Source organism: Coptis chinensis, chromosome 1, assembly GCF_015680905.1.
Source record: "Coptis chinensis isolate HL-2020 chromosome 1, ASM1568090v1, whole genome shotgun sequence".
Lineage (NCBI taxonomy): Eukaryota > Viridiplantae > Streptophyta > Magnoliopsida > Ranunculales > Ranunculaceae > Coptis > Coptis chinensis.
In genome coordinates, this window is record NC_141456.1 from 40,290,840 (window position 1) to 40,315,458 (window position 24,619).

General features: G+C 36.6%; 3 protein-coding genes across 3 annotated transcripts; 1 reads left to right on the top strand and 2 right to left on the bottom strand.

Annotated features, from left to right (window-relative positions):
- Positions 1-1,502: 1,502 nt before the first annotated feature.
- Positions 1,503-3,285, bottom strand: EXLB1 (expansin-like B1). The gene is made up of 5 exons (XM_086601148.1): positions 3,017-3,285; positions 2,715-2,821; positions 2,229-2,407; positions 1,997-2,129; positions 1,503-1,848 (listed from the first exon to the last, which is right to left on the bottom strand). The coding sequence occupies exons 1-5, from the start codon at positions 3,141-3,143 to the stop codon at positions 1,660-1,662; spliced, it is 735 nt and encodes a 244-aa protein (XP_086457274.1). The 5' UTR covers positions 3,144-3,285; the 3' UTR covers positions 1,503-1,659.
- A 1,176-nt stretch (positions 3,286-4,461) lies between these two features.
- CLPR4 (CLP protease R subunit 4) lies at positions 4,462-11,950 on the bottom strand. The gene is made up of 8 exons (XM_086601143.1): positions 11,577-11,950; positions 9,152-9,355; positions 8,247-8,302; positions 7,276-7,402; positions 7,032-7,109; positions 6,316-6,429; positions 6,117-6,233; positions 4,462-4,790 (listed from the first exon to the last, which is right to left on the bottom strand). Exons 1-7 carry the CDS (start codon positions 11,835-11,837, stop codon positions 6,162-6,164), a joined length of 912 nt encoding a protein of 303 aa, XP_086457269.1. The 5' UTR covers positions 11,838-11,950; the 3' UTR covers positions 4,462-4,790; positions 6,117-6,161.
- A 1,444-nt stretch (positions 11,951-13,394) lies between these two features.
- LOC147523981 (uncharacterized) lies at positions 13,395-13,865 on the top strand. The gene has a single exon (XM_086573165.1). The coding sequence runs from the start codon at positions 13,395-13,397 to the stop codon at positions 13,863-13,865; it is 471 nt and encodes a 156-aa protein (XP_086429291.1).
- Positions 13,866-24,619: the final 10,754 nt, after the last annotated feature.

A 24,619-nucleotide genomic window follows, 5' to 3' on the forward strand; every position in this document is an offset into this window, starting at 1 on the left:
TAGGGATGGCAGGGGAAGAGGAAGGGGTAGGGCAAATGCAGAAAACCAAACTGAAGCATCTTATGGTGATGGACAGACTCAACCCCCAACTCAGTCACAGACTACAACTGTCACAGCACCCATGCCTCCACCAAAGAGAATAAGGAAAGAAGCTTCCTTGAATGATATATCAAGTCAAGCATCTTGCACTAGAGGTGTTTCACAACCAGCTTCACAACAAAAATGACCTAATATTATGTTTGGTATTTTGGAAACATGTTGTTTGTTAGACAGTTGGTTATTGTCATTTGCAACTTGGTTATTGTAATATTTTGGTGTTTGGTTATATTGTCAGTAATTGTGTTGTAGTGTTATGGTTACAGTGCTATGTTTGGGCATGTACTTATTTCTGCAGTACTATGGTTGTTTTGGGGACATATGTACTTATGTATGTTGTCAGTAATGAATGTGTGTTTCTTAGATTTTGAATGTGCTTAATAATGTTGCAGACATGTCTCCAAATATGAAAATGTCATCCATTAATTTATGGAACATTCAGATATATTATTTTGGAACTGATAGCTTCTTGACAAGTTCTGCTACATCAGATACATTGCCCTCTATTTGCATCTTAATAAGGCCATCAATACATAGATTTAGTTTACCCTCTTCTTCTATCGGCTTCTTCAGTTTTCCATTTTCTTTTTTTTTTTGCTTCTCCAGTTCATCAAACCACTTAAAGCCACTACATATTGGTGATCCCTTACACCTAAGAAACCTTTTTCCCATGTTGTATTCCTGGCCACTCTTCCTAACTACTATGGTTAGCTTGCAACCAGGGTAGACACATGGATAATCTAGCCATTTGCACTGGTACTTCCAATGATCCGATTCTCCACAATTAAAACAACCTCCAAAACCTTTATTATTGTCACCTGATGTTATTCCTCACTAATATTAACACAGAAAAACAAACAAAAACTTAATTTGTATAAACCCCTTTTAATTTGTATAAACCCCCCATTTTTTAACTTTCATTTGTTTTGACTCCGAATTTGGTAGAGGCAGACTTCATCCACAAAAGGAGATGAGGAAGTCTGTTATAACTTATAACGTATGCAAAACAAGTTTAAAAATTACTAACCTGACTTGATAAGGCACTTCCAGAACCACCACCACCCATCTTTTACGAAAACATGAAAGAAACGAGATTGGAGGTGAAAGGAGGTGAAAACGATAAATTGGAGACTAATGAACCCAATTTACAGTGGTTACATCACGAAGGGTAAATTTGGTATTTCACGTATAGTTAAACTTGTTAGAGTCAGTCAATATGGATGATTTCTAAACAGGGCCAGGCTGGAATGGGGGGACTTTTGTGATGATTCAAAATTTGGGGGGTAAACACAAATACATGTCATAAAATGGAGGGTTTTCACTAATTAACCATTTAGAAAATGATGACGCCTTTGCTCCTCTGGTGTGTTCATATTAAATGGCATAGATTGTACTAAACAAGCCTCTAAATTAGAATAATGGAACTTTATTCATAATAATTTCACTAAACAAACTACATGCATGTTCCATGTATTTATTTGGCAGAATACACCATAATTTCCATACAAACACTACTAACTAAAAATAATTACTAGGACCGATTCAAGCATGGAATGATTAGAACTAGTAAAGCTGAATAGTTGAGTCATAAGCGGACCCTGCCTTCCAGGGGCAAGGAATTGCATTGCTCACTTGTATCCATTTTTCTCCATTTACTTGAAACCTCAAGTTAAGGGCACCCACTGGAGGGTTGGGCATGTCCCAGACTCCACCATAGGCTTTACGCATGCCTCGCCATTCTTGACAATCAGCCTGTACAACACATTAAAATATATTGGTAAAACATAGATCTTAGGAATAACATAATTGTATGCAGTAGCTGAAACAATCATCTCCAAAGCCATAGGTCCGGTAACATATAAATCTTAATACGACTTTTGGTGTAGACTAGACTCTTTACCTGCCACAATTCGACTGCGGTTACATCCTTTTGGCCAGCTTGGTATATAAGGATTATGGCTATGTATTCAGGAAACCTACTATGTTCATGTACCTTGAACATAAGGTTGTAGCCAGGGTACTGGCATGAAATCCTGCATCGGAGACACTAGCAATGTCACACGGGGAATTTGTTTTATTTCAGATTATCTCATGTATAAACCAAATCAGAGAATAAAGGAATTTTTACTTACCTTTTGTATTCTATGTCAACTACACCATATGCTAATAATTCTGCTGCCATGTTTGGACGAGCTAATTGTGTGAAGCCACGAGGACTGAGGATGAAGTTAGTGTGGTCGCCCTCACCGTGGTCCGTCACGACGAGCTTTACTCCGTCTTCAGTGCAGAGTTTAGGAGTGGTACACCTAACCTGATTCATACATATAATACTAAAAGATTAAGCAGCATTATGGATACAAAGATACTGGCCACTTATTTCTTTTAGTGACTTCAGTTTATTGAATATTATATTGTTATATAACCTACCATGCATTTATGAGTTATTTCTGAGGTTCTATGTACTGAAAAAAAATGGGGGGATCGTAGTAGTTACTCAACTTGTTATCTAGGGTCACTGTGCACTGTGATGGTTTTGTCGTGACATAGGGAGAGCTGCTTATTTTTACTTTCTGTTAAGCTTACATGTAAATCAACTCAGAATATAAGTGTATAAGCACCTGATAACATGCACCACAGCCTGTGCCATTCCTGTAGAGCATGGAGACAGCCCCAACATTTCCACCATTCACATTTCTTCCAAACTGACCAAATCCACATGCTCCAGCTGATTCAATTGCAATCTAATTTAGAAAAATTTACTAAGAGAAACAGTGCCTACATCACCTATATATTCATAACTGTGTATATACGTATATATGCACCACGATGTGCTTAATGTGTGTTAAAGCACAAATATATGTAAAGAGATAAAGTCTATGCATGCATATATATTGGTAGATTGAGGGATAAAAGATCATACTCGGAGTCCCTAAGCAATCAGGGCTACCATAATAAGTTGCTCTTGAACAAGTGTAAGTGTCTTGGGAACTACAAAGTGCAGGCAAGAGCACCATGATGCACAAAACCAAACAAGATAAGTAACCCATTTGTGATGAATATATATTCCTTAAACCTTAATCACCAAAGCTCTCAGAACCTTAATTAGGAAGCTCAATATTGCTTTGTCAGATGGGGTGCAAAAGAACCACAACCCATATTTATAGTTAAGATTTTGGATGAGGGGTGCCCACTTTTCTTCCACTAAGATAAAAAAGGGATTTAAGGCGGATGTGTACAAACTAAAAAGAGACACCGTTATTGACCCTCGTTACAATCAAGACTCAATAGCAAGCAGCCTTCCTTATCATCATTATAACATTATATATCATAATTTTCACTTTTTAGAACACAATGGTTGTGTGAAATAAACTATGTTATGATTTTGTGTTGGTTTTACTCCTTATCTGCGGTGAGTAAAACTAACACAAAAATATGAAAGAAAACGAAAATGGTGATGAAATTGCAGTCCAAGATCTGCCGCACGAAATATAACAAAATAGAAATTTTACGGGGATGTTGTTTGGAATGTTGGGTTTTTGTGTGATAATTAGATATGACTTGTCACGTTGCAAGTCACATTTGACACAACCATCGGGGATGCTCTTACATTTCATTTCTGTTAGTTTCAATTTTTAGTCCACTGTGGTAGTGACGTAGTGTACCGTGTGAGTCGGAACGAGAAAGCTATGGGCTAATGGCAATTGGCTTGATAAACCAAGGAGTTTGGTAAAGCTTCACTGAACTTTTAGTCGTATACCATGAATTAGCTCATGGGTGCACAGTACTTATGCTAAAACCAACGGATTGTGCGTTATATACGTGGATAAAGGGTCCTACAATTTGGGGCTAAAGCACTCAAGAATTCTTTTGTTCTGATAGCAGTTAACTCATCCGACTTAAAAGTTCATTTGTTCTAATAGCGTATTTTGCACGATAAAATTTGCCGACAAATGAGGTTTGAAAAGTGTGTATCTTAGACGGAAGAACAAGCAGTATGTTAAAGAGCCCTTTGTGTCATGGACGTGTGGATGAGGAGCACTATCACTTCGTGGACGCGCGTTGGTTGCTTCCAAACTCCAAAGTACTATGGTAGAAGTGTAGAACCCAGTTACTCTAGTAACATCACTTTTAAGTGCAATCAACAGAAAATGTATAAATGCTTGAGAACCATCTTTCTGATGATATCTGCTCCCACCTCTTCGCTGTAGAATGGTTCAAATTAACTCATATATGTAGTAAGTTGTCACCACATTTCTTTGCTTAAACCTTCCTAACAGTGACATTAGCCTGGCATCATGTGCATGTCATGCACCCCTTCCCTAGCTTAACACAGTTGGAACTGTTGGATAAATGGATCATAGAACATTAATTTAAAATTTTAGGCACCACAATTTGCATAGAGGCTTCCAGCGTTTTCCAATAGAAAGTACATTACCTTTTTTTGGAGATCTCACTCTTTTCAGACAAGGGCCCCATCCACCAATTCACATTTGGGTCCTTAATAGGTGTAAGGTACACAATCAAAACAATTTCTACCTTTATATTTCATACATTTGTAAGGTCAAAGGGCGGAGTGAGGTGGGGGCAAAAGAATTAGTGGCGGGGGTTGAAGGCGAACCATCGGAAAGCAAATGACACGACCACATCTCCAACCACAATACTTGCTTCGCTGCAATCTACTCGCACATCAAACCCTGCAACCATTAACAGAACAAGCATTGAGCAAGCGCAAGGTGTAAAGAAGAACAACCAAAAGTGAAACCAATTTATTTCACTCTTTCCAATTGGTACTTCACACAAGTTATTATGCTGAAGTCAAACATTATCTGCTGTCAAACGAATTTGCTTTCAACAACATGCATAAAGCACTCACAAGGTAAAAAATAAATAGTCAAACATTAAAACCAACAAGGTCACTTTTTACTCCAGATGGCACTGCAGTATCTCATGTTTAGATAGCCATCATTCTTAAAAGTATGAAACAACTGCAAGGTGTAAAGCAACAAGGTCACTTTTACTACAGATGGCACTGCAATATATCATGTTAACAAATTCATCATTCTTACAAGTATGACACAACTGTAAGGGGTAAAGTAAGAAAAGGAAAATAGTAAACTCAACTAATTCACCCTGTTTTAAATGACACCTACCCAGGTTCGGGATGAGTCTAAATAAAATCCCATGTCAAGGTGACTATAATGTTACCAGAAAAAACATAAAAGCAAAGGTCTGCAGAAAACTCAGATAGTGAAAGAAACCAATCACTGAATTTTAGATGTAAATTTTACCAATTTCTGATGATGTTCAATATATGACACTTTAAAGAGCAACTCTAAATGAATAAGTAACCATGATGAAGGAGATGTGGCTATGAAAAGTACAGCCAATTATGAAACACATGGCCCTCACCATGGACTAAATGCAATAGTTATAGTCAGGGATAACAACAACTGCATTTGTGGTGTAAGATGGGAAACAGAGAGATTGTGGTTGTAGTATAGGAAGTCCATTCAACTATCAAACACAAATGAAACATAATACTTATAATAACAATGAGAAGGTCATAGGAAGTCCATTCAACTGTCATACACACAAAATAAAATTAATTATAATGAATAATGATAACAACAATAACAAAGAAGAAGAGTATCCTACTGTCCCCCCCAACACACACACACAAACATGAAGTTGATATCCTCCTCCGATTATTCAGGTCAATTGCTTGATTACAGATTCTTCATGCAATTTTGTGTCACAAGTCATAACTCATAAAATGAATCTGACTTATTATAAGACCACAGTGGAAATTGTTGAATATCATGCATGGCGTGATAAAGAAAATTTAGGGCGCCGTAAAGTAAGTAAAAGTGAGAAGTTATACGTCCATCTCAACAATTTGCAACCTGGTACAGGATGTCTATAGGCGAGACTCTAAAAAATTTCCAACCTATCATACACTAAAGACTTTTCTTCAAATCATTTATATTCAGACAAACCTTGCAACAGCTTTTAACCAATACCTTGATGCTTTTATCAATACAATCACCCACTGAGTGTCAATAATCTCAAATTAACTGTGCTCTTTTGAGGTCTGACACAATGCCACGGTCTTCACTGCCTCTTTCATTGTAGATTACCTGTGGCAAAAGCAGAGTTATATTATGTTGATATAATATGATAACACGGAGAAAGTGATCGCCTCTTTATTCAGAATGCTACCTTATCAATGATACCATACTCAACAGCTTCACTGGGACTAAAATATTTTGGACGCCTGATATCTTCTTCTATCTGTTCTGGTGATTTGCCTATATGTCTTGCATATAGATTAACCTTAAAAAAACAATATAATACATAATTAACGAAAAAGAGTTGACCATTACATGCTCATTTACAATTCATTTATAAACTCATTCAAATTAGTCCATTGACTCATGGTTGAGAGACGAGAACAAAAAGAAAGCCCTATCCCATACATCTGGTGTTGACTTCACAAATTATGTTCATTCATTCAGCTTTGTCCAAAGCCATAACATCTGAATGTCAAAGTCTTGAAAGTTCGATTCTCCCAAATATAGGAACAAATGCCCTAATTTTACAAATGAATTGCAAATGCAGTAGTTTCTGCCTTAAATTTTCGGGTCTTATTACTGGTGTAACTTAATTTTGAAAACACTTCAGTTGTGTTCTTTTGGAAAATATCATAATAAACAAATATTTTAAGCAAGTTTATAGCCACAATATAAAAGCATCATCGCTAACCACTACACTGTGACAGGATCTTAATGTGGTATAGTCATGTTACAATTCTTCATAAAGGATCAAGAGCAAGTCACCTTTAATTTATCGACTTTTATCTTTTATAGTAAGGTGAATACAGATCCATAAAAGATAAAAAGATATTAAAAGATAAAAATGGGTAGAGGATCTTTTACCAACTCTGCCTTCACATTTTTTACTTCTTTTCTTGCGAGGTCAATATCTGTTGCCTGACCTTGGAACCTTGCTATTGGCTGTAGAAAAATGATAAAATAAATAAAGGTGAAGCATCATGTGAGGAACAGCTAAACAAAATAAGGAAAGGAAAATAAAAAGAAAAGAAGGTATTCAGCTTCAAGAATATGGCAGATGTTAACTTAAAGTTGGGAACATTTACAACAGCTAATTAAGAAGACATACCTGCTTCATCATGATAGTTGAAGATGGCAGAGCAGATCGATTTCCTTTTGCACCAGAAGCAAGAAGCAAGGCTGCTTCTCCCCATGCATTTCCAACACAAAGAGTAAAAATTGGTGGTTTAACGTACCTGAAATGAAAGCATCCAGATTTCACTGAAGAGAGAAGTCTATAAAAAGGGAAATCTTCATATTTTACAAAGAACTACATGTTTTTCACAAAAAACTCTACTTACCAACTTCATTTTAAACTAAAACAGTAAAAACACTATCTTTTAGCTTTTCATGTTTAGCTCAAAAAATTTGGAACTAAAATGCCTCGGAGGATCTTCAAAGTTACAAGTCTTTTTCCCTAAGTAAAGCTACAGTACAACACGCTATGACAAAAAAGACTGTTTTATCTTCAACAGGTTTGCCCTACAACCACAGGCAAATTTGAATATTCTCCACAGGCTATTTCGAGTGGCTTCCCTTCAAAAAATTAATGCAAATGTGCCAAGCACCAGTTCATATGGTGTCCCACCCAAAAGAAGTAAATAATAAACAAAAAAAACAATTCCAAAATCGGACAAAGAAGTCTGTTGGGGTGTGAGACGTGCAACTTCACCCCCTGGTTATCCAGTTAAACTTGCAGAAACCGCCTTTTCGCCGCTTTTGCATTTGGAAGATGTGGTTATACAGTTATGACATGGTTCGTGGTTTTTTACAAACAGTGACGCAAACTTATAGCTATGAGACAACGTTGAAAATTCTCTTCGAAGTATTAGAGGATTTTCATTTTTTAGCTCACATTAATCTTGCGAGATTATAAAAGAATTATCTGCGCTTGAATACACTGCAGCAACTGAGATTCTGGATGACTCTTCAGTCGAACATTAAACCTTTTTTATCTAGGGAAAAAAAAGGTCTCTAGATGCTATCCAGAGCTTAAGGAATAATAAAATGGAGAAAGACCACAAGTATACTGATTATGACCTCATAACATCGTAGATTGCAAAGGCCTCTGTCTCATAACCCAATTTTTCATCCCCCTGAAAAAATAAGAGGGAATCCACATCAATTTCTACACTGATGTATGCACAAATTGAAACAAGTATCAATCTTTAACCAGAAGAACCACAGCAAAAAAAATAATGAAATACACATAGGCAATATAATAGGTCACGACTTGACAAGTATGGATCATGAGAAATATACAGATAACGGCTTATCTCTGATGCTTACTAGCCAACAATCATTTTAGATACAATTAACCAGTAAAAACGCGAGCAAGATTATAAGAAGACAGAATATGCAAAAGAAACATCTGACGTCAAAGGAATACAATATGACTAGCAAAATTTCTTTTATGTTACAAATTTCAGGAGTACACCATCATTCAAATACCCTATCCACTGGTCATAACTTTGGCTTATTCTTGACAGTTACATCATAGTTTCATCTATGTTGTCAAGGGCGGGGTGAAGCGAGGCACTAGGTACCCCAAGTGGCAGTTTGAGCTGCCTTGGTGACGCCTCCTAAAATGCCTTTGACAACAACATGCAACTATTTTCACCAAAACATATCGCCTTGGGCCACCTATGACAACATACAAATTCATTACACGTGGAAAAAATAATGCAGTGAATTGAAAAGCATCTAATATATACATTGCTCCTAAATACAAACTATTATGTGCATTCATAATGGCCAAACCTTGTTAAATAATTGGCTGATGTTCCTATAATGCATCTCTTTTAATTGATTGGAGCTTCAGAGTGCAAAGCAAACGAGTAACTTCGAGCAGATTTAAGGAGGAACTCAGCCGACCTTGACTATTCAAGTGCAGTTTAAGTAAATATAAATTCTAAGCTATATATATAAGAAGAAAGCCAATTCACCTTCGTTGTGCCAGTGGAATTTATGTACAGGTAAATTGGCTTCTGATCATCCTCATACTGAAGGTATAGAAATTCTGCAAGAATCAACTCTGTCACAGAAGGAACAAGAGACATGCCTAAGTACACAATTCGATTTTTGTACAAGTAAGACGCCAGGTCAGGTGGCGGTTGCTCCCATGCACTTCCTCTCAGAAATGGAATGACCTGTTAAGAAGACAATGTAAACAAATTAGTTAATGAGACTCAAAGAAACCCATATAGCAAGAGCATAAGGCAAGAACATGTTTTCTTTAGTAATCGTTAGTTTGCAGAAATTGCTGCCAGCCGCACAAGCCAGGTGAACTATAATATACAAAAATCCATAATATCAACAGACATAATCATAGAGATCGTTGATTTTCTATATAGATTGCCATGATAGCATTTGTAAATGGTTGCTGTAATGTGAAGCAACCAAAAGAGTGATATATAATTTAGCAGTGAATTTGAGTTTAAATTGTACGTAACAAAGCTCTAGTTTCAATGTTTCGTTAGGAATAACAAGAAGAAAAAGAAAAAATAAAATAAATAAAAACCTCAATCCACTGATTAAGCTATGAAAATTTAAGCAGAACTATTGCAGTACTTTCTAGAATCAAGACATCAAAAAAATGTTTCAGGAGTTTAAATGGTTGGAAATGGCAGAGACTTAATGCACAAAGCAGAAGGAAAGACGTGGTGGAATGAAAACACACACAATAACCTAGAAGATAATATTAAACAAAATAAAAACATAAGGTCCTGATTTATTCAATCAAACTAAATAAAAACATAAGGTCCAAATTTATTCAATCAAACTAAATTCGATAAAACAAAAATAGAAAGTACAAACTGAAAATCTAATTGAAAATTGAATTTCCATTTAGGTTAAGAGTCAAAGACGTTCATTCGTATCAAAGTACTTATAAACAATCTATGTACGAGTTTACACTTGTATCAGAGAAGAAACTTCATTTAAGCATATCAAGTGTCTATCTCTTATTATTGATAGGAAGGTAATAATTATTTGAAGAAAAAAATGCATAGATGGATAATGAACTATACACGAAATCAAACATTGGTGTATAAACTTTTTTTTTAGTAAATTTGGGTAACGAAGTATACCACGTTTTGCAAAGTTGGGTTCTATTTCACTTCCATCCATTTTTTTCACACGTGTCAAGTTTTTTTTCTTTTTCTCTAATTATGTGTCACTTAGTTTCCTGTGTGGCGATCTAGTGGCAATCTAACACGTATGAAAAAACTTAACACGTATGAAAACAATTGGACAGAAGTGAAATAGAACCCAACGTTGCAAAACGTGGTACACTTCATTACCCAAATTTGCTCAAAAAAAAAGTTTATACACCAATGTTTGATTTCGTGTATAGCTCGTTACCCATCTATGCATTTAACCCTTATGAGAGCAAATTTGTGGATGGGTTTGTCCACAAACAGCAGCTTCTCATTGGTCCAAACCATTTTTGGGCACATAAACAGTTTTTTCGGGCACTAACTCCACCAATCAGCATTTGCTGTCTTGTGGACAGAAAATAGTAGCCTGTCCACAAAGTTATTCTGAACACTTATTTGAAGAAACAATGTGGATCCAAGAAGAAGCCATGAAAGTTCACTATTTGCCTTCACCTTCTAACAACACTATTTGAAAGTATAATATATCAAACTTCCATACATCTTAAATTAAATGAAGATGGCTATCTTCAAAACAAATATAATGGTTCCACCATATTATAAGAATTTTACATAAACTATGAAACCCCAAGAGACTAGGAAAATCTCATACTCACTCAGCCTCTGGAAATTTAACTCGAAAGTTCTCAAAATAGGTCAAGGGGTCAGCGCAAAAAGTGGTTAAAGTAATCGCCATACAGCAAGACAAATTAAAGGACAAACTAAAGGGAGTGCTTGAACACTAAGTGAGAACTCCAACATGTTAAAAAAAAAAGGGAGATAGATTTTAGCGCTTGACATCCCTACGCAATTAGACATTGAGACATAAGATATGAACACGAAATGTAAAAGAGAGGGGTTCATGTCAATATGAACCATGACCTTTTATTCGCAAGATTTCATGTAGTTGTAAGATTATTGCATCAGCACAGGTGTCTCATTTCCCCATCATTAGCAAAACTTAGACCAAATAACATAATGGCAAAATGGTATTCTATTATCTTGGCACTTTGAGTCCGTTTTCTATCTATTTGGGATCGTAGTGTTTTACCAAGCGTAAAAAATAATACTAAGGTTATCTACTCTAAACATACAAAAAATCAAAAGTTCCAAATTTATTTCCACGCATTTTCATTTCAAGAACCAATTTTTATAACAAAATTTACTTAAAAATCATTCCCAATACAATTTAAACAAAAGGGTATTGAACAATTACCATAGTAACAACGCCCCGTTTACCATGAGACCCAGAAGAAGTGTTAAGAGAAGCTGGACTCATTTTCTGACCAGTAAAACCAGTGAAAACACTTCCACCAACAAAAGGGGCGGTGAAACTAGTTGTTAAAGAAGATTTAACTGAAACTTTACCAAGGGGTTGTAGATTTGTCTTTGAAAGTTTGTTTGGGAAATGGGTTTTGGATAACGTGGTGGGTTTGTTGAGTGTGAATCGTGAAGACATTGTTGTTGAAACTTCCATTGTTGGGGAAAAAACAGGAATGGGAATTTTTTTGTTGTTTTTTGAGTGTGATGAAGTCTCAAGGGAAGATAATGGGGTTTGTTTATTGAAAAATGTGGGTGTGCTTATAGGATTGTTTGGTTTCCTTAGGTAGATGTAACTATGTAAATAGCAATTTGATCAGTACTACCAAAGTACCGATATCAGTGTTGAGATTTCGGAATTTACAGTCATAGCTTTCCGAAACACAAGAAAAAGAAAAGAGATGGTAGTGAGAAATTTTCTAGAGTCTTGAAGGGAAATAGACTATAAGGTAGTAAGGTACAATAAGAAATCACTACTCCAGTGAGAAATTATTAGTGTTTGGGTTGCTTAGAGTATCATCAACGCATTGCTATTTGCAATTGTGACACATCAGCGTTTTTAGGAAATCAAAAAAGTCAAAAATGAATCAAGTACCAACGCGAAATAAGAAAATTTCTTGTTTTCATTTCGCACGGCTAAAGTTGTCCCGTGCAGACATGATTCTTTTATAAACGGCACAAGTTGTCCCGTCCATCAATTCCCCCCATTTTTATGGCGCCAATCCATTTTCGCGCCCATTGTTTCCCTCCACTTTCTACGTTATATATCACAAATGAATCACAGTTGAAGCATCCATCATTTCTTCATCTCCTCTCATCAATCAAACTTTTTATATTTTGTCATGGGTTCTAGTAGTCATAATAGCAATTGGTGCGAAAGAGTAAGTGAACTAATTTTCGAGGATGATGATGAAAATACCGTAATCGTTCAACAAATGCAAAGTGATGCAGTTGTAGTGGTGTCAATGATTCTGACTTTCAACGCTTTATCTGTACCAAAATGGGGTGGATCTGTTGATGGTAGAGAATACACTAACCGTGATCGTGTTGGTGCGCATGAACGGTTGGTGGCTGATTATTTTGCTGATAGACCAACTTATAAGGCAGGTAAGTTTCGTCGTAGGTTTCGTATGAGAAGACCACTTTTTAACAATATATTGGAAGTTGTTACTAATTTTGATCCATATTTTAAGCCTTCTTGTGATGCTCTTGGTTTGCCTGGGGTTTCGGGTTTGGTAAAAATGACAGCTGCAATACAGATGCTTGCTTATGGTTGTCCAGCTGATTCAATGGATCACTGGATAAAACTTGCTGAGAGTATGGCCCGAGAATCACTTCATCATTTCTGCAATGCAGTTGTCAACTGTTTTGAATAACAATACCTGAGAAGCCCAACGGAAAAAGATGTAACACGTTTGCTTGCAGTAAGTGAAGAACGCGGTTGGCCAAGTATGTTGGGTAGTTTAGACTGTATGCACTGGGTATGAAAAAATTGTCCAACTGCGTGGCATGGAACTCATTTGGGCCATGCTAGAAAAGCGACTGTGATTTTGAAAGCAGTTGTAGACCAGGAGCTATGGTTTTGGCACGCATACTTTGGAATGGCTGGATCGTGTAATGATCTTAATGTGTTAGATAATTCTCATTTATTTGATAATTTAGTCGAGGAACGACTCCGAATTGTGTTTATCAAGTTAATAACAATCCTTACAATATGGGCTACTACCTTGCTGATGGAATATATCGACCATGGGCTACACTAATTCAAACAATCCCATCTCCTGCTACTCCTATGGATACTAATTTTGCAAAAGCGCAAGAAGCAACTCGTAAAGATGTGGAACGTGGTTTTGGTGTTTTACAGGCTAGATTTGCAATTGTTAGCAGGCCTGCTCGTCAGTGGGATAGAGGAGCTCTATCCCGTATAATGAAGACATGTATTATACTTCACAACATGATTGTTGAGAATGAATGTAATGTACAACTTCCAAAGTGGAAACCACCTTCAGATGAACGATTGCGGCATGAAGTTGAGATGCAGAGTAATGACCATCTGTTTGTGCAAAACATGGTAGCCAGGACATTAAGTATTCATTGTGGAGCTACTAATCAACAATTGAAGAATGATCTGGTTGAACATCATTGGGCACGTTATGGTGCACGCCACAACCAAAGGAACAACTAATAAGTTTGTTTAAGTTTGTTAACTGTGTTTTTTAAGTGTGCTTTATGTATTTTCTATTAACTGTACTTTCATCATGTTTGTTTAAGTTTGATTTGTCTTAGTTGAATTTTTTGTTAACTGTACTTTCATCAAGTTTTGGTGCTTTCTGTATTTTCTGTTAAGTGTAATTTTATCAAGTTTGTTTTGTTTAAATAAGATTGTGATTTGTTGAATAAGATTTGCACATACTTGAAATTAAAAACGTTACAACATACTTGAAATTAAAAACATTACAATATAATTAGAATTTAAAACGTTACAACATACTTGAAATTAAAAACGTTACAACATATTTGGAATTAAAAACGTTACAACATACTTGGAATTAAAAACGTTATAACTAAAAATCATCATCTTCATATTCTTCATTTTCATCCCTCGAAATGGATTGGGAGAGCGTGGTTGCATACCACGAGACTGACTGGCACTGTTTGTTGATCCATAAGAAGAAAAAGAGCTAAACTGTTGAGAATAATGGGTTGGAATGTTTGGACTAGGAGGGGTTGGAATGTATGGACTAGGAGGGGTTGGATAATTAGGAATAGAAGGAGCAGCAGGAATACCTTGTTCTTGTTCAACCCACTTACGATAGATAGCTGCTTGCTTAGCTTCCCAAAATGTCAGTTGAATACCGCTAAACTTGCTTAGATCAAGCATCACGATATCTTGTTCTTTCTGTGCTTCAAGCCTCAATATTTCGTCTTCTTTTTCCTTTTTCATTGAGAGGAACATTTGTCGTTTTAGCTCTGTTTGTTCTTGCAGATATTTTGCAGTTGTAAGTTGATTGTCTTTGACCTCCTCCAGAGTTTGTGCCATTTGGTGTGCAACTTCATCAAAGATCTTTTCTTAAACTTTCTTCCCTTTGGCCGTTTTTCTAATCCGGGCACTTCCCTCGATGATTGACTTTCTTCATCTAACAAAATATTGGCTATTCCAATATTGTTAGCGGTTGATCCACCACTGATGCCACCACTAACATCACTACTAGAAGTGGTTCTCTGTTTTTTTGAACTACTATCACTTCTAGCTTGATATAAATGATTCCATTTTGGACTTAAAATTAAAATCCAATAACAATGCTCAAATTTAAAATGTTCCTTTTGAACAGTTAAAAATATAGTACGAGCTCGTGACATTGTATCATCCGCATTAGTACCACTAGCATTCATTCTCAATTGTTGATCATAATAACCTTGAAATAAACTTACCGCATGTTGGATGATGTGAAAACGCGCTTGAACCGATCCACCAGTTCGTGGTTGCCCTGCATGACCAAGCTGGCTCATACGCTTGTTCATTTCATCAGCAATTTTATCAAAAAAACATGCCTATTTTGGCCCGTTCCAACAACTGCATCTTCTGAAATAAAAATCCAACTATGACATAAAATTTCATCTTCAACAGTTGTGAAATTTTTTGAACGACCTTGAACATAGGTATGTTGGCTGTTTTCTTGGTTTTGGTTTTCACTATTTCTACCACCTCTATTTCCTCTACCTCTAGATCTTTGTGAAGACATTTTGTGATTTTGGTGAAGAATAAAAGAAGAAAGAAGAAGATGAAGTGAATTAGTGAAAAATGAGTTAAGCATATATGGAATATATATAGGCCCAGTCCAACGGAACTAAATATAGTCGTTAATATAGCCGTTAATTCCAACGGTACAAAATCGAACCGTTTTAATTTTTTATTAAAAAAAAAAAAAAATGCTGGACGGCTAAAGTAGAACCGTGCACACATTTCTACTCTTGGACGGGTCTAGTTTTCCCGTGCGTAATCTTGGACGGGTCTAGTTTTACCGTGTGAACCATTTCTATTTTCTTAACCAATTTGGCTCCACTTTTGACAATTCTTAAAATAGAAACGATCATTTGACAACGCGGTGGTGACGGAAATTGCTATAAAAATTGTCAACTGTCACAATGAAAATAAAAAATAACAACGCGTTGATGATGCTCTTAGGAGTCCATTTTTGCTACAATTTTTCCAATGGCTTATACACATGGTTCACTTGGTAATAAAAACATGTAATGTCGCCAACAGCAGCATGTTGTGTTATTATATTAATCATTGTTGTGAATAGGATAATGTGGAAACAATGTTATCTACAACAAATAGATCAACCCTACACAAGGATTGATCATTCTCACTAGACAAGGCTTCAACACCCTCCAAGTAATATCTCAACACTTCTCAATGTCAAATACAAAGCATATAAAATAAAATAATTAATGTAAAAGAGAACACACCACAAAACAAAGATATATCGTGGTTTGGCAATTTGCCTACGTCCACACTGCGAGTTCCAAGCTTTACTAGATGTCTGGAGTAACAGATTACAAGAGCTCTCAATTCACTCACACAGAATGAACACTCAACTCACAAAGAATTGGTCTCTTACAATCTATCTCTTTCTTGGTTTTGGTTAGGTTAAGTTTTTATAGAAAAAACTTATATTTATACTGTTTCCAAAAAACTTCCAAAAAACAATTAAGTAGTCTACTAAAATACTGATGAGTCTTGTGGGCGCTACTTGGCCGCAAAAAGGGGGTAGGGCGCTTTAAACCACCTGGAGGTCGACCAAGACATGAGCACGGTGAGCGCCCTTTGCCAAGCAGAGTCGAGGGCGGGGCGCGCTCGATACCAAAGAGAGAAAATGTCTTTTTCTCTACATTCTCCACCTTGGTGAGGTTTTAACACATAAAACCGAGCCGAACACATCCAGCAAGGAAGACTCGCAGTCAACTGTCCCAAAGGGTCATGCCCAGAAAGAGCTCTTTCAAACATGTAGGATTTGGAGCAAGTCCAAACAGTGTTGGAATTTAACTCCGGTAACAACCTTTGTCAGCATATCAGCAGGATTGTCATGGGTGTCCACTTTCTCAAGTGCTACATCACCATCTTCAACGACATCCCGTACAAAGTGATAACGGACATCAATATGTTTGGTCCGAGCATGATGAACCTGGTTTTTCACCAAATGAATATCACTCTGACTATCACAATACAAAGCAACACCATTCTGCTCAATACCCATATCATCTAGAAGACCTCGAAACCATAGTGCCTTTTTCACTGCTTCTGCCACTGCCATATACTCTGCCTCAGTAGTAGATAGAGCAATTGTAGCCTGTAGCATAGACCTCCAACTAACCGGTGCACCATGCATCATAAACACATAACCAATAGTCGATCGTCGTCTATCTAGATCACCTGCATAATCTGAATCTACAACCCACTGACATAACAAGTGCCTCCACCATAAGCTAATCCCACATCCAAGGTACCATTCAAGTACCTCAATACCCATTTTCACTGCTTCCCAATGTTGCTTCCCAGGATTTTTCATATACCTACTTACAACACTAACTGCCTATGAAATGTCTGGGCTTGTGCACACCATAGCATACATCAAACTGCCCACTACACTTGCATAAGGAACATGAGCCATATGCTTTTGTTCCTCCACTAAACTAAGAAAAAACTTAGCTGAAAGCCTAAAATGCCCAACCAAAGGAGTAGAAACCGACTTTGCATTCTCCATACCAAAACGAGAAATTACTTTCTGAAGGTATTTCTTTTGAGATACAACTATCTGTCGCTTCTTCCTATCTCTGTCAATCTTCATGCACAATATCTTCTTGGCTCCACCTAAGTCTTTCATCTCAAACTTAGAGCTAAGTTGAGATTTTAACTTGTCTATCTCCACCATGCTTTTGGAAGCAATAAGCATGTCATCCACATAAAGTAGGAGATAGATGAAGTTATTACCACGAAGCCTACGAAAGTAGACACAGCAGTCATACTTACTTCGGGTGTACTCATGTTGCATCATGAACGTGTCAAAGCGCTTGTACCATTGCCTAGGCGATTGCTTTAACCTATATAGTGATCGATTCAATTTGCACACATGATCTTCTTTCTTAGCAACAACAAAACCCTCATGTTGTCTCATATAGATCTCTTCCTCCAAGTCCCCATGCAAGAAAGCAGTTTTAACATCAAGTTGCTCTAACTTCAAGTCGAAGTAAGCAACTAAACTTAATAACACACGAATGGAAGTATGTTTGACCACCGGGGAAAATACCTCATTGTAGTCAACTCCTTCCTTCTGTGAGAAACCATTTGCTACCACTCTTGCCTTGTACCCAGTACTATCGGACTCAGGAAGGACCTATTTCTTTCTGAACACCCATTTACTGCCGATAGTCCTTTTGCCCTTTGGCAATATAATTAGGTCCCATGTGTGATTTGTGTTAAGAGATTCAATCTCTTCTTGCATAGTAACCAACCATTCTCTGTAATGAGCATCTCTAACAGCTTCCTTGAAACTATCTGGCTCATCATCTTCAATGTTCAGTGCATATGCCACTAAATCCATCTGACCATAGTGTTTCACTGGTTTATTGTGCCCATACTTGTGCACTTCTTTAACTTATCTCTTTGGCCTAGGGTCAGCCACTACAAGTTACAGATGCTCATGCTCTTCTTCTTGTTGTTATGTGGTTCCATGATCTGCTACCTCATTAGGAACCAACCAGTCATATGCTGCATCAGACAACTCAAGCTTAGTAGCTTGAACTTCTATAGACTCACCATTCTGCCCAGCTTTTTCTGGCTTACTGAAAGATAACAAGGAAGTGTCATCAAATGTAATATCTCTGCTGACCAGGAACTTGTGGTCTTCTAGGCATCACAATCTGTATCCCTTTACCCCATTTGATAAGCCTAAGAATATGGCCTTCTTAGCTCTAGGATCTAGCTTGTTTTCCCTCACATGGTAGTAAGCAGTCGATCTAAACACTCGCAAAATATTATAATCAGCTGGGTTACTTGACCACACCTCATAAGGTGTCTTGCAATCTATTCTTTGGGCGGTGACCTATTATACAGTAACACGCCATGGACACCGTGATTCCGCCCAATACTCTTTGCCTGGGGACCGACATTAGACAACAAACATCTCACTCTTTCAAGCAAGGTTCTATTCATCCTTTTGCCATTCCATTCTGCTGGCGGGCGTGCCCCCGATTCGTCTAGTGTCCGGCAATTCCCTCGTCATTCAAGAAAAACTCTTGGAAAGACTCATAGGTATACTCAGTACCATTGTCAGACCGTAGTGTCTTTACTTTCATATCTGTGTGATTCTCAACCCTTGTATTCCACTTCTTAAATGTCTCAAACACTTCGTCTTTCGTTTTCATCATATACACCCACACATAGCGGGTATGATCATTAATGAATGAGACATAATAGTGGTTACCTCCTTTTGAAGCCACTCTGGAGGGTCCCCAAACATCCGTATGCACATAATCAAGGATGCCTGTTGTCGTGTACTTGCTTGAACTGAACTTGACTCTGTATTGCTTCCTATAGACGCAATGCTCACAGAACCCCATACTTGGCTTCTTCAAGTCTTTCAAGAACCCACGCTTGCACAACTCAGACAAACCCTTGGTACTCATATGCCTTAGTCGCATATGCCACAACTTAGTGCACTCAGAATTATCACTACATGCACCCACTGCTATATCGCCTATCACCGTACTACCCATCAAAGTATACAAGGTTCCATGTCTCTGACCCTTCATAACAACTAAAGAGCCATTAACAATATTTAGGACTCCACCTTCCCCAACAAACTTGTGGCCTATGGAATCCAAGATACCAAGAGAAATAAAGTTTTTCTTTAGCTCAGGAACATGCCTCACATCGGTTAAAGTCCTTACTAAACCATCATGCATCTTAACCCGTATAGTTCCAATTCCTACCGTCTTGCAAGCAACGTTATTATCCATCAAAACGGAACCACCATCAATGCTCTCATAAGAAGTAAACCACTTTATATTCGGCACATATGGTAGGAACATCTGGAATCAAGAATCCCACATTTCGGCCATATAGTCTTGTGTGGACACACAGAGACTCAACTCGTCCCCTTCAGAGCCTGAAGCATAACTTGCCTCAATCTTAGCCTTACCTTTCTTCTTACCATCTCTCTTGTTCTCTTTCTTCGGGTGAGGACAATTACTTGCGTAATGTCCCTTTTCATCACAATTGTAGCACTTCACATGTGTCAAAGGCTTCTTTGACTTGGACCTAGACTTCTAATTGCTTGTAGAAGCCTTTTCATGCAACCTTCCTCTTACCACTAGCCCCTGACCTGCATCAATGCTATTCTCAATTCTTGTCTTTTTCATCAAGTCATAAGAAAGTAGCACACTTTGAACTTCGTCAAGATCAACATCTTATATGTTCATAAATGTGGTCATTAGATGCTCATAGCTTTCATGTAAAGAGAATATTAAACATGCCGCTTGATCCTCATCATCCATTTGCATACCAACATTCAAATAATCCGCTAGGCGTCGACAAAACTCACTAATGTGCTCTTGCATCGTTGAACCATCCACCATCATGTACCGAAAAAAATGCTTCTTAAGGTACATCTTGTTCATCATGTTCTTGGTCATATACATAACTTTTAGCTTGAGCCAAATACCGGCAGCGGTATTTTCTCCCATCATACTATACATGACCTCATTTGCAAGACACAACCGGATTGATGAACAAGCATGTAGATTGAACTCTTCCCAATCATCATCACTCATACTCACCACCTTTGCTTGTTTCCCCTTTAAGGCTTTGTGCAAACCTTGTTGGATGAGGATATCCCTTACTTGGATTCTCCAAATCCCAAAATTTTTCTTCCTATTAAATTTCTTTACTTCAAACTTAGCATTTGACATCTTGGGAGCCATTTTTCAAGTCACACACAATAACCCAAAAAATAAATTTTACTTCGGAATTTTATCGAACACCTTGTCTACACAAATTTCAAGCACTATGGCTCTTTACCAAAACTCAAAATCTTAGGTTGTAAACTTGGCTTCGATACCAATTGTTGTGAATAAGACAATGCGGAAACAACGTTATCCACAACAAATAGAACAACCTTACACAAGGATTGATTCTTCTCACTAGACAAGACTTCAACACCCTCCAAGTAATATCCCAACAATTCTCAATGTCAAATACAAAATATATAAAGTAAAATAATTAATGTAAAAGAGAACACATCACAAGACAAAGATATATCGTGGTTCGGTAATTTGCCTACGTCCACACTGTGAGTTCCAAACTTTACTAGATGTCCGAGTAACATATTACAAGAGCTCTCAATTCACTCACACAGAATGAACACTCAACTCACAAAGAATTGCTCTCTTAAAATCTCTCTCTTTCTTGATTTTGGTTAGGTTAAGTTTTTACAGAAAAAACTCATATTTATACTGTTTCCAAAAACTTCCGAAAACAGTCGTAGTCTGCTAAAATACGGTGAGGGCGCGGGAGCGGCCTTGGCCAGGCAAAAAGGAGGGTGGGGCGCACTCAACCACCTGGAGGTCGACCAAGACATGAGCGCAGTGTGCGCCCTTTGCCAGACAAAGTCGAGGGCGGGGCGCGCTCGATACCAAAGAGAGAGAACGTCGAACGTCTTTTTCTCTACATTTATTTCCATTATATTTCAAGTCTTACATACTTTACATGTTGTAATCGCAACAACATGTTCATTGTGTTATTATGTTAACTATTTATTTCCGTCGTATTTCAAGTCTTATATGCTATTGACTAAGAAATTGAAATCGTATTGTTGTGTACACCATACCTTTATGATTGAACAAATAAAGTAATGATGTAGTAAAGATTAAATCTTTTTCATTTTTAAAGGCATCATGTGCAATCAATTGGAACAAAATCAGACTTGCTCATTCATTCGTTTATCCTTATATAAATTAATTTTTAAAATAGAAAAATCATACATCATTACCAAGAACATTATTTTCTTGTCTCATAGGAAATTAAGAAGGCGGATAAAAAAAATGCCGGTGAATTTTGTTTGTTTGTGGTTTATAGCTAATACATAATGCATCAATGTCTAAAGATACGTATGACAAAAGAAATAGATATAAACTCTTTAGCACGTGATCATTTTTTGTATACCCCTGTTAGATTAATTCCGCACATAAACTTGTCTTTAATCTTCTTCAGTCAGTTAACGGTCACACTAGATTGAAGATACACTCCATGGGTGCCCGAATCTATTCTACTATAAGCATGCATGTATTCTCCAAGTTTCTATATTTATTAGAAAAAAAAACTTTTTATGAAAGAGAACATTAGTCTTTCTAGAAATAGTACGACTAAAAATATGAGAATAACAAAAGTATTTTGTGGTGAATACTACTTGAAGGCTGAAGACTAAAAGTTGTTTTTTTGGATTCAGTTTTAGAAAATATTTATTTATTGTTAATCTCTAATTTCGATATTGAAAGTATTATTCTTTAAATTTCCTATTTGATTAAAAATATATTAACATGAGAATATCAAGGTTAAATACTTCCTAACAAAGTACAATATCACATTTATTAATAAACATAAGGCACCACAAGATCGTTCTGAAGGTCTATAAAAAGTAATAAATTAAACAAAACTTACAATTAGATTGAAAGCTTATAGCAAAACCGTTCTCATAAGTCAACGACACGTGTAATGTCCACTCTCAAAAAATTCATTAATGTAGATCTTAGCATACAAAATATGTCATGTGTTAGAAATTAGTATATCGTAATAAATTGTGAGATCTTGAAGTTGAGATAGTGTGAGTAGTATATTTAAAATTAATTGAAGTGAGGTTCACCATAAATTGTTTAGAGTTTGAATGGTTGGGAGTTGAAGAAAGGAAGGTATTCTTTAGTTTAGGACTTGTATTGGTTATTATGCCTTGTTCAAGGGAACAATTGGGCGCGAGACTATGATGGCTCGTCTCAAAAGAGTAGACAATCACTTCACCAAATGGTGTGCTACCAAGAATCTCACTCACGATGAATCTGGGAGAGGGAATGAGGAAGGTAGTTGGTCCACCAAAGTGGACAATGAAAATGAATGAAGCAGTTGGAAGTTTACCGTTTTTATGTTCAAAACATATTTTCATGGTTTGATGACATATCTACTTTGGTGATACTAGTGTGTTATAGAAAAAATATATTTACTGTTCAGAAATATTTTGGTTATTGAGTTATTTGGACAGCAATGTGACAATGGTCTCTCTTCATTTATTTCTATATGAGGTCAACACTTTATTTGTGCGTATGCGCGTGTGTTTTTTTTGTCAAACTATATTGAAGATACACTCCATGGGTGCCCGGATCTACTCTACTATAAGCATGTACGTATTCTCCAAGTTTCTCTATTTATTAGGGAAAAAAAAACTTTTTATGAAAGAGAACATGAGTCTTTCTAGAAATAGTACGACTAAAAATATGAGAATAACAAAAGTGTTTTGTAGTGAATATTACTTGAAGACTGGAGACTAAAAGTTGTTTTTTTGGATTCAATTTTGGAAAATCTTTATTTATTGTTAATCTCTAATTTTGATATTGAAGGTATTATTCTTTAAATTTCTTGTTTGATTAAAAATATATTAACATGATAATATCAAGGTTAAATACTTCATAACAAAGTGCAATATCACATTTATTAATAAACATACATAATTTCAAATATATTCCTCACCTTCTGCCCAAAACTTGAGGCACCACAAGATCGTTCTAAAGGTCTATAAAAAGTAATAAAATAACACTTACAATTAGATTGAAGGCTTATAGCAAAACCGTTCTCATAGTTCAACGACACATGTAATGTTCACTCTCAAAAAATTCATTAATATAGATCTTAACATACAAAATATGTCATGTGTTAGAAATTAGAGTATATCGTAATAAATTGTGAGATCTTGAAGTTGAGATAGTGTGAGTAGTACCTTTAAAAGTGATTGAAGTGAGGTTCACCATAGATTGTTTAGAGTTTGAATGGTTGGGAGTTCAATAAAGAAATGTATGATCTTTAGTTTAGGACTTGTATTGGTTGCTATGCCCTGTTCAAGGGAACAATTGGGCGCGAGACTAAGATGACTCTACTACACGTCTCAGAATAGTAGGCATTCACTTCACCAAGTGGTGTGCTACCAAAAATCTCACTCACGATAAATCTGGGAGAGGGAAGTGAGGAAAGTAGTTGGTCCACCGGAATCTGGTAACTTATTACTCTAAATCCTCGTGGCTATATTTTTGTCATTTTCTGGAGAAACGTGATTAATTTGGGCTCTAGTTAGTTGATTTTATTATTATTATTTCTTTGTTTAGGGCTTTAAGAATCAAGCAACTAACGTCTAATTTATCTACATTGGGGCATGACTTCCCAATGGTTGTTATGTGGCTTGGGTTCAGCCTTATGCGTAAATGTAAATTGCAGTGCAGAAATTAAATTTCAAACAATCACGTAAGCATACTTGAACACACAAGGTATTCTCTTATATGAGTTTCGAAGAGGTTTAGAATTTACCTCGCAAGCTGTGCTTACACGGTGCTTGAGGAGAAAGCGACGTTGGTTGGCGCATGATCTGAGAATCAGACCCAACCTTTCGAGTTTTTCCCTGTTTTAAGTTACAATAAATGTCCACTTAAAAAGCCCACAGTTTGGGTTTTTGATAATTAAACAACTTTGCCTTCAAGGGCCCAAAACATAAAACTAAAATAATAGTAAACTAATCTAATAGATTAACTAGTTTAGAAAGATTATCTAGATTAACTAGAGTTAAACTTAGTTAGAGTGTTGATTACCAAGTTGATTCAAAGTATGCGAGTGTATAATTCACG